The sequence below is a fragment of the Daktulosphaira vitifoliae genome, unplaced genomic scaffold, assembly GCF_025091365.1.
Source record: "Daktulosphaira vitifoliae isolate Bord-2020 unplaced genomic scaffold, ASM2509136v1 Scaffold_1, whole genome shotgun sequence".
NCBI lineage: Eukaryota > Metazoa > Arthropoda > Insecta > Hemiptera > Phylloxeridae > Daktulosphaira > Daktulosphaira vitifoliae.
In genome coordinates, this window is record NW_026099572.1 from 47,118,099 (window position 1) to 47,128,577 (window position 10,479).

The window sequence follows — 10,479 nt, forward strand, 5'->3', positions numbered from 1 at the left end:
TTGTTCAATTTGATAAATATATCATTACTATTGAATCTATGATATATTTATCAATATGATAATTTTTTTTCTTGTCTTGAACAATAATTATTTATAAGAATAATTATTTTGTTCGTATTAATAAAACATTATCATAAACCCTTGATAAAATTTCTCTATCAAAATTGATTGAGGTTTTTTTTTGGGTGTATGTAAACTCAAATTCAAAATAAAATTTCAAATGTCATATACAATTAAAATAAAACATCAAAGATTTTACTAAATTCTAAATATGTATTCCATTAGAAAAATCAAAATTGACACACTTACAATCAATTAGGGATAAACTTAAGCAGTTTAAGAATAATATGTAACTAAAAGTAACCAAAAAAAAATTTTTTTAATTATTTTTATTTTATATTTAGTGGGATTTATAAAATAACCCTTTATATATATTTTTTTATTAAAATATTTATAATAATAATAGTTTATTCAACATTTCGCTGGTAAAATGTATTATTAATATGAGATTTACTTTTGTTTGCAAATATAAAGTTTAAAGGTCGTATCCAACTTATTAGTGCACGGCAAAAATCCTCTAAAGCATTTGAATAATCAGTCATAATTTTAGCTCTTTGTTTTAAAGAATATAATTTTATGCGTAACAAATCATCACTTAACTTTATATTGATATCAAATGTCAATGCGTTGTTAATAATAGAGTTTAGCCATTTATCAAAAATCTCTGTTCATTTAGATTCATTCATGTATGATAACTGGTTAACTAAATCCCAGAAAATTCATCTTCAATCCACAATTCATTGATGATTTTGGATAAATATTCTATATAATGGTTAAATAGTTCTTTAACTTGACAATTAAAAATTTTACTTACATTGGAAGGGGTCGAAGATTCTGATATAAGTGATTGATAGATTAACAAATGTAAATAAGTGTAACTCAATAGTTTTATTTTGACAACCTTTATAACATTAGAGCTGTAATTAAGAAACCATGATGGTTTTTTTATCAATTCATCATTACCATAACTTACAATAGATTCATTTTTAAATTCCTCTACCTGAAAGTTTATAAAGTCCCATTGAATATTCAAACCTTTTATTGATGTAAATAAGAATTGATCGTGTATATAAAAATTAAATAAATATACATACGCTGGAATGAATCATTCATCATAACGGTAAAACCGCGATAACTCATTTTTACTATATAGTTCATCAATAAATGTTTTAACAAATATGTGTTGATTTTCGATACTTAAATAAATCGATAGATCCTTTTCAATCGTTCTTGGTAAGTAGTCATTATTAATACACATACCAATAAAATTTCAAATGTCATTAAATAGTTGTGGATCGTTGAAATGATCATTACTTATATATTTCTTTGTCAAAGTCCAGTTATCGAACATTAACAATTTTTTGTAAACTGTCCATAACCAAGCATTATCCAAAACATTTTCATATAACACTGAAAGCACGTGATTAACATATATTTTATAGTGTTAAAAATGTTCGGGTTTTATAGCTTTTTTTATTTTTGCTACTATACATGAAGTTTGGTAGCATATCTCTTAAAATGGTAAGCATGCCATTAACAATAGCTCCATTAGTACACTGCAATGATTGCATTTGTTTTTTATACTTATTCAAGGCTCTCCTTTTAGTTTCATTTCAATATCCTACTGTACCAAGTGATATTATTTCATCATCGTTAATTTTAAATTGAATTCTATCATGCGTAACAAATTTATGTAAGGAACGTAAGAACTTCTTTATTATAGACATAGTTATAACTACCATCTTGTGTTAAAATAATATTAACAATCTTCTGATTGACAACCAAAAAAATGTATTATTTTTTTTTGTTCATTGAAAATAAATACATATGCATTAACAATGTATTAATATTGAGATTTAGTAATGAATTTTTAATTTAAAAAAATCAATAATAAAATTGTAGCATTAATTTATATTAATGATTAACTGAATATAAATTCTATCCATAATTCAAGCTATGATAAAAAAAAAAACGAACAAAGTAACGTCGCGACATAAATGTGATTAGTATAAATCATATCTGGCAGTGATTAAAATCACTACTATTGAAAATGTTTCGATGCAAATCTGTAGATACTGTTTAATTTTTAGAAATTGGTAGATTATCACAAAAGCAACAATTTTTTTTTCATTTATAGTGTGTTACATTTTTAAAAGTTAAGTTAAAAAAATTGACATTTGTGGAAAAGTTTCTATTTTGAAATCCATCTGTGGGTAGGTAAAAGGTCAAACTTATAAAAAGAATATACCTAATAAAAAAAATGTACCTATACTGTTTATCAAAAAAAATTGTTTTGATTCATCCATTTTTCAAAAGCTAGACAGACTTAAGTACAAAAGTTTTTAAAAAATTAAGAAATTTACAGATTTTAAAATGTGTACTTTTTTGGGGGAGTTTCCCATTATTTACAAGAAACGAGGAAAAATTTTCAATTTTTGAGGATTATATCTTCAACTAGATATGATTTGTGATATTTTGATGTATCGTTAAGAAAAATCGGTCCAGGAGAACTGAGAAAAAGTAATGACAGACACAAAAAAATATATAATAAAATAAACGTATCATGATAAAATTAACACCTCAGCTTCGAATAAAAACTGAAATGTTATAATGAAGAAAATGACTGGTCGAAAACTTGTATACGTGGAGTAAGAGAATGATAGATTAATGCGTAATAATAAAAAATAAAATAAATCTTACCTCAACTCCTCTCTATATTTTAAAACAGTAATAACTTTCGAAATAATCAGTCAAAATTTGATATTGACGAGTCATTTTCTAAATAATTTAGAATTATTCGATCATTTTTTATTTTATAAGCTAGTTAAATATATATGTTGCCATTAAAAAACTTACATTGACACCCTTATAAGGTATAAGAAATGAATTTTAAAAATCATAATGATCAAAAAATTGAAAAATTATAAAATTCAAACAAAAATGTTTTAACATAATTATTATTTAAGGAGATATTGAGTCGTTAATGTTAAAATAATCACCAATAGTAATTAATTTTAGTGTTATTATTTTTACGAGGTAATTATAAAAAAGAAAAGAAAAGAAAGTTCGATATTTTGATAGTAAGTTAATTATAAATTCAGTTATAAAATTGTGATTTATCATAAGTTATTAATATATACAACATTTACATTTTTTTGAAAGTGCAGCCCCTTTTTTTAATATATTTAATATAATATATTTTTTTAATATTTTAATAATATATATATATTATTATTATTATTATACATAAATTATTAAATAAACAAATAAAATAAAACAATACAAATATTTTTTAACAAAATTTATTAGTAAAATATGTGACTAAAATGGTTTTACTAAAGTTTTGACTTTTATACAAGACATTTTTTATTTTTATTTTATTAATCAACTGATAAGTTACTTTATTTGTTTTAATATTTTATAAAAATTTCAATAATTCAGATATAAATATTACAATATAACAGTTATATTCAACTAAAAATAATGTTAAATTCATATTGTGCATTCCACGTTGTTTATAATCAAAAAAAAAATCATATAACATTATTTCTCAAAAATGTTTACTTACATAGAAAAAAAGCTATAATAAACTTAATTTATACTAGAAGGATAAATACAATTATAATAGTTCTTTGTTACACGCGTGTATTCGCGTTACTAATTTATTTATTTTTTATTTTTTCTCAACTTAATAAATTATTTAATTATTTTAATAAGCTGTAAAACCTGCCTTGATATTGTAATTAGAGGTTTACGCCCGTTTAATAATATTAATAAAAAAATTAAATAAATACATGTTAATTAGTGTTCATCTTAATACTGGTCAGTCTCACTGCTATTTAATTGTATTCTATCAATTAAATTTGAAGTTATAAAAAAAGTTCACTACGGCGACTATTTATATTCGCCGATTATATAATCGAGTTGATAACATATTAAATAGCTTTGGAGGTTCATCACACTCGCCGAAATGTAGCCTTGATTATTTTTACTTGTGTGTTACATAATTGTGTACAGTCATTATCATGATGCATATTTTCTCAAAACACACGTTATAATGCATAATAATAACAATACTTCACAGCTGATTACACCGAACAAATTGTTATTAAAAATNTAATACTCGATCAATTAAAAAATATAAATTTTATCGCCAAATAGATATGACTTTTTCAGTCAAATTAATAATCTTGACGATATTCAAAACTATGATTATTTCAAACATCAATGCACAAATCAATTCAGAAACTATTACCAAACTTCCTTCTCCAATTTTCATAAGGCATATTTAAGTCTTTCCTGAAAAATAGAATATTTGAAATTCCTAATGTTAAAAGTCTTAATTTCTAATCATTTACGAATCAATTGAAAATCCAAACTAACCTTCATGTTACATTCAGGACACTAATTCGCTTTTTAAAGTGTCACCTATACGTATCAGCGGCAACAAAATAAGCCACTCCTGTTTTGGTTCATAATTTACACTCAATAATTCAAACCAGCTTAATTAAGTCAGAATTAGAACTATGCAAATTTCAAGTACATAATGTTAACATTTTTCAAAAAGTCAATAAAAATCCATTACCATTATTTTTCGTTAATTTCGAATTTATTTTAAATCAAACGACACAAAATTATAATAGAAGTGCTGTATAAACCCAAACTAATAAGTCACGTATTAAATGACAAGAATATAATTATACTAAAAATTACTGCAATTATCCATTACGCTGTGTTCGTTGTGGTAAATTACGCTAATCATCTGATTCCCCGAATTCTCATGATACTCCACCGAAGTTTATACTTTACCAAAAGAACTATCCTACAAACTTCAATGGTTTCTTAGTGTACAAAAAAAAAATCAACGACATAAAAAACCTTTTTTAATTAATGGTTTTTTGTCAAATAATAGATTTAAGTTACGTGTTATTCAACTAGCCACCCGGAAAATAATGCTATTCTAAACCTCCTCCAGCCAACATTAAATCATTCTTCACCCTCTCTAGTTCTTTATTTTAATATAATAATTACCAGTTTTCTTGAGGATTTTAAGTGCCTCATAAATCATTTAATATCTTTTTTACGCTAGGCGTAAAATTAGATATTTTTATTGAACGGGACACCTTGATATATATTTTTTCAGTAAACTTGAGACATTTTCATGAGCAGGAAGCATAGGTAGTATTAGAGGTGAGCTTTGAATTCGTAGCCTCACCAAAAATAAAATTAGCCCCTTCAAAAATTATGATAAATATAAGCAACGTTGTATAAAAATATTTAATAGAAACGATCAATAGCCTTCAATTTTTTTTCTTAGGTATGTCCCAATACATATTATATTAAAATATCATGTGAGTAATTGTGATGTAGATATTGATTGATTTGTTGATGACTGTGAAAGGAGTTATTTACACAATCATTTTATTTATTAAAATGAATTTATCTTAATAATGAAATTTTTTTTTAATAAAAATATTACAATAATAATTTCAAATTTAGGGCCTCATTAGTTTGGGACCACATGGCACAGTTTATCCAGGACATAGTTCTACCTATGCTTCTTAGAACAGTAATATATATGCTTAAGTTTAAAAAAAGTGATTAATTCCATTAAAAACAGACATATATATATATGAAGAGTGAATATGTCTAACGTTCTATGTACCAAAAAAGTGAAAAATTGTTTTATTTCTGATTTATGTTCTATGTGCCAAAGGCCACAATCTTGTATGTGTTTCAAATGTCAATTAAATTTTTTACTTGTACAAAATTGCAATCATAGATGAAGTTTGTTATGTGAGACATGCCCATGTTACCATTGTTTTTTGTGTTTTCTGGACAAATATGTTTTTGGCACATAGAACGTTTGATACATTCACTCTTCATATATATATATATTTATCTTTTATGCGATCAGTTTAAAAAATAATCTAGTTACTGCAACAAATATATATATTTAAATTAAAACTATACTAATAATATTTTTAACATAGTTCTAATTTAAAATAATATTAGCCACAAGTGATCAATTTTTATTATATAAATATATACTTTTATATAGCAAATATTAATAAAAAACATTAATCACATTATTATACTGTACAAAATAATGTAATAAATAATTATATAATATTAAATAATATGATATTATTATTTAGAAATAATAATGTTATCAACCATTCATTTTCCATTAAAACTAATTAAATTCAATAAATTTATAAATTAATACATAAGTTTTCAAATTTTATAGAAAATTTATTTTGATAAAATGAACAACAAATATAATAAACCACAAATTCACTTATAATTATGCAACACATTTTTTCTAATACAATTTGTATTCGTTTAACATATATTAAAATTAATCTGATTATATTATTATTTTACGTTATATTAAATACAACAAGTAATGTTGTATGCATTATTATTTTATTAACAAAAAAATTATTATGTATCCTTATTATTCAAATTTAAATTGTGATTTCAAAAACAATACTTATATAAGTTACTCCATCCTAATAAATAATTCAAGATACCTATTGTCATTTATTTATTTTCAATATTTAAAGTAGCAAACCAACAATTAGTAGATAATGATAATGCATCATTTTTAAAAAAATGCCTATATTTATAAATAATATTTTTTAAATCAATCAACATTTTACATTAAATTGGTATATTAACACATTTGTAAAAAGTGATTCTTCTAACATTAGCTACTCGATATCTTTTAAAATAATAATTATGTTATAAAAATTCTTTTTGGTATTTTACTATTTATTATTATTAAGTGTTCTTTAAAATTATCCCTTGTACCTTATAAGAAGTCACGTTATATTACTTTCTTGTTTACTTTATTTTTTAAACGGCAACATAGTGAAGGAAAAACATGATAGATTAATGTGTAATGATAAAAAATAAAATAACCCTTACCTCAACTCCACTTTATATTTTAAAACAGAAATACCATTTGAAATAATTGGTCAAAATTTGTAATCGACCATTCATTTTCTAAAGTAGATCATTTTTTATTTCATAAGCTAGTTAAATATTTATGTTGCTATTTAAAAAACTTACATTGACACCCTTATATAGTATAAGAGATGAATTAAGAAAATTATTAATAATTAATAAATCAATAAATCTATGAAACTAAAAAATACCAAAAAGAATTTTCTTAACATATTTTTTTTTTTTTAACATCAAATGACTAATATTATAATAATCAACCTGTATATTTCATAACTGAGTTGAAGCAGTTTTTTTCCATTGTTAAAAATTAATCATTTAAGAATTTATAAAGGATCTACACAAATAAATGTAAAATGCATTCTCTATAAAATAAATACAATTCTTTAAATATACTTTTTCTCACGTTTCAAAAGATCTAAAATAAAATTTACTCTCTGATTACATGCTATAAGTTTGTTAGTTTTTTAAGTAGTTTAATTTTGATCAAATTTAATTATAAAAAGAGTAAAACCTAAAATCAAATACCCTATAACTAAAAATAGAATTTTTTAAGTTGCTAATTTATTCGTTGCATCTAGCGATATATGTCATATCTAAACTGAACTTAGATAATAAAAAATAAGTTACATTATTAATATAGAGTGTGACACAGATATCTATCGTATTTAAAATTGTTATAACTTTTCATCAAATTATCACAAATTAAAACATTTTTGTTTATGAAAAGATGTAGAATTTCACAAATTATTATTCAGTATAGAGTTACAATAAAATCTCTTTGTTTTAAAAATTAAATCACAAATATGACTATCTTAATTATTTACCAGATAAAATCACAGATCCGTCAAAATGTTTGCATAGCAATTCTATCATTTTCGTCGCGGTATGGCTAATAGCGCTCTCTAGCTGAAATTATGTCAATAACAGTTTTTGTTTTCCTGCAGCACAGACAAGAGAATCTCCTGATCATCATCCATCGGTAATGTTCACCGTTAAGTTTCTTCAAAGAAGTAAGGGCCAAAAATACCATACGTTACCACGCCATCTAAAAAATTCATCTTAGAGGCGTAAAGCGGTTTCTCTTGAACAATAAGCGGATTTTCGTCTTTCCAATAGCGTATATTTTGTGTATCACAAATAAATTAAAAACGCGCTTTATCTATAAACAAAACTGTCCAAAAGAAAATTCATCATTATCGATTAATCCAAAAGCTAGATGATCTACTATTTCCTAATTTATATCCTGATTAAGATAAAGTATATCAAATGAAATAGGGGTATAAATATCATTTTTCATAAAAAATTGTATTGATCCATACACTTTTTAATAAGTTATAGAATTATAAAGTTAAAAATGTAAAATATAAAATCGAGAATTTTCAAACAAAAATAGTATTTGGTAGCCATTTTCACCGATAAGTCAAAATAAAGTCCGAAATATTTTTTTTTTCCATGATAAAGTATATTACATTAGCTTTTTATTTAAGATATATATAAAAGTGTCAGACTTTCCGGAACACTTTCAAAAGTTAAGTTGAAAAAACTTGTACCAAGTCATTTTAACAAATTAAATAATTATAAATTTAATTCAATATTTAATCATGCTTAATTTAGGTATTTAATGTGAAAAATACTTATCTCTTAATATATGAAAGCATAATAATTACAATTAAAACTATTCTAATTTAAATTTAATATAAAATAACATAAATCGCATCTATTTAAAGATTTTAAGCGTAAAGTTTATATAATTTCTTAAAAAACAAGTGTTCACAATTAGATAAGATATTTTAAAAGTTAATTTTTATAACTTTCGTAATAAGTACAAATGTTAGAAAGTTTCTACTTCTTTTTGAAGTCGTTTGAAAACACGTTAAATTATTATTGTCGCACACGATCTCCATAGCAACAATACTCTACAACAAAACCAAACACTTAACGCACATATGAAAATAATAACACTAAAAATTAAATAAGCGTGAATTAGTTTAGAAAAAATCATTGAACATATTCTTTAATAATTTTTAATAATGAGTCAAGAATTGATAACAGATTTTCGGAAAAATTTGATTTTAAAAACGGCTGGTAAGTATTTTACATTTACATAAACATGCATCAAAAGCCTAAAAAATTACACTTTATTAAATAATGATAAAACCTTAAAAACTTTTCTAGAAATTTATTTCGGATCTCAAACACAATTCGACGAAACACAAATAAATTTGAAATCAGGGGACGAGTATTTAAATGCATTTTTAAACTCTCCTAGCTGTTGTGTATTATTTATAAAAAATTCTGAATCTAATGTTCTTGAAGCATATGATCAAATTGTAAGTTAACTTCTATAAAATTTATGACATTGGAAACCTTAGCAATTTAAAGAAAGAAGACCTTCTAAGTTACGTTATGTTATAAAATTTTTAAAATTTTTTTTCTAAGATAAAAATTTTTTACTCTATTTTATTCCGCAAAATAAATAAAGTCATTTAATTTTTACGGAAAATGGACAAAAAATTGGTTCCACATATCCATATTTAAGATTCCAAACCAATATCGTACCGCCACAAAAAAAATTTCTTCGTTCCCCATATATGGAAGAAATCACCAAAAAATTACGATTTTTAAAACTTTTTTCTTAAAATTTTCACAACTTCTTTAAAAATGAATGAATCAAAAAAATTTGTTTTAAAAAAACATTAAATGTTTACGTTTTATTTGGTGTTTTTTTTTTTAACCAGACCCTTCACTTTTTTTGACAAAACCAATAATTACAAAAACGCTGATAAAAGTTGTCCATAGAAACAACATTTTTAAAAATTTCTCCGTGAAAATTTCAAAACAAAATATTGAGTCATTTTATACTCGATATAATTTCTATAATAATTATTTATTAATGCATTGTACTTATAAATCATAAAACTTCTAACAAAACACATGAAATTGTTATAACTTCCTTCATTTTATATTACTTAGTATGCTTTATACTTTGAAAAAAATTACCTACGTTTGTTTTATTAAATTTTAAATCTTGTAATATTATTTGGACATTGTAATAAATTCATTATAAAAAAATCTTTAGATAGTGTTTAATTTTAAAAAAATTGGTGTTTTATTCCAAAAGCTACTTGATCTGCTGGTTCCTTATACAGATCCTTTATAAAGATAAAGTATGTCAAAAAAAAAGGGTTTATTAAAAAATATTATTTCTCATAAAAAAATTGTGTGGATCCATAAACTTTTCAATAAGTTATAGCATTATAAAGTTAAATATAATATAAATAATAAAATCGAGAATTTTCACACGAAAATAGCATTCGGTAGCCGTTTTCACCATGAAGACAAGTCCAGAGGTCAAATTTTTTTTTTTCAAATTAAAGTACATTACATTAGCTTTAATTTAAGATATATATAAAAGTGTCAGACCTTCCGGAACATTTTCAAAAGTTA

At 23.3% G+C, this 10,479-nt stretch overlaps 1 protein-coding gene and 1 long non-coding RNA gene across 3 annotated transcripts in view; one reads left to right on the plus strand and one right to left on the minus strand.

The window, feature by feature from the left end:
• Positions 1 to 529: 529 nt before the first annotated feature.
• Positions 530 to 1,718, minus strand: LOC126893559 (uncharacterized). The gene is made up of 3 exons (XR_007701213.1): positions 1,155 to 1,718; positions 875 to 1,060; positions 530 to 783 (listed from the first exon to the last, which is right to left on the minus strand). It is a non-coding gene; the product is annotated as an uncharacterized LOC126893559 (long non-coding RNA).
• Positions 1,719 to 8,893: 7,175 nt separating this feature from the next.
• LOC126897157 (cytoplasmic dynein 2 heavy chain 1) overlaps positions 8,894 to 10,479 on the plus strand; it is a 36,860-nt gene continuing 35,274 nt past the window's right edge. For both annotated transcript variants that reach the window (XM_050670538.1, XM_050670533.1), the window contains exons 1-2: positions 8,894 to 9,117; positions 9,208 to 9,362. In XM_050670538.1, coding sequence (XP_050526495.1) covers positions 9,063 to 9,117; positions 9,208 to 9,362 — 210 coding nt within the window. In that variant the 5' untranslated portion in view covers positions 8,894 to 9,062. The remainder of the gene's footprint in view (positions 9,118 to 9,207; positions 9,363 to 10,479) is intronic.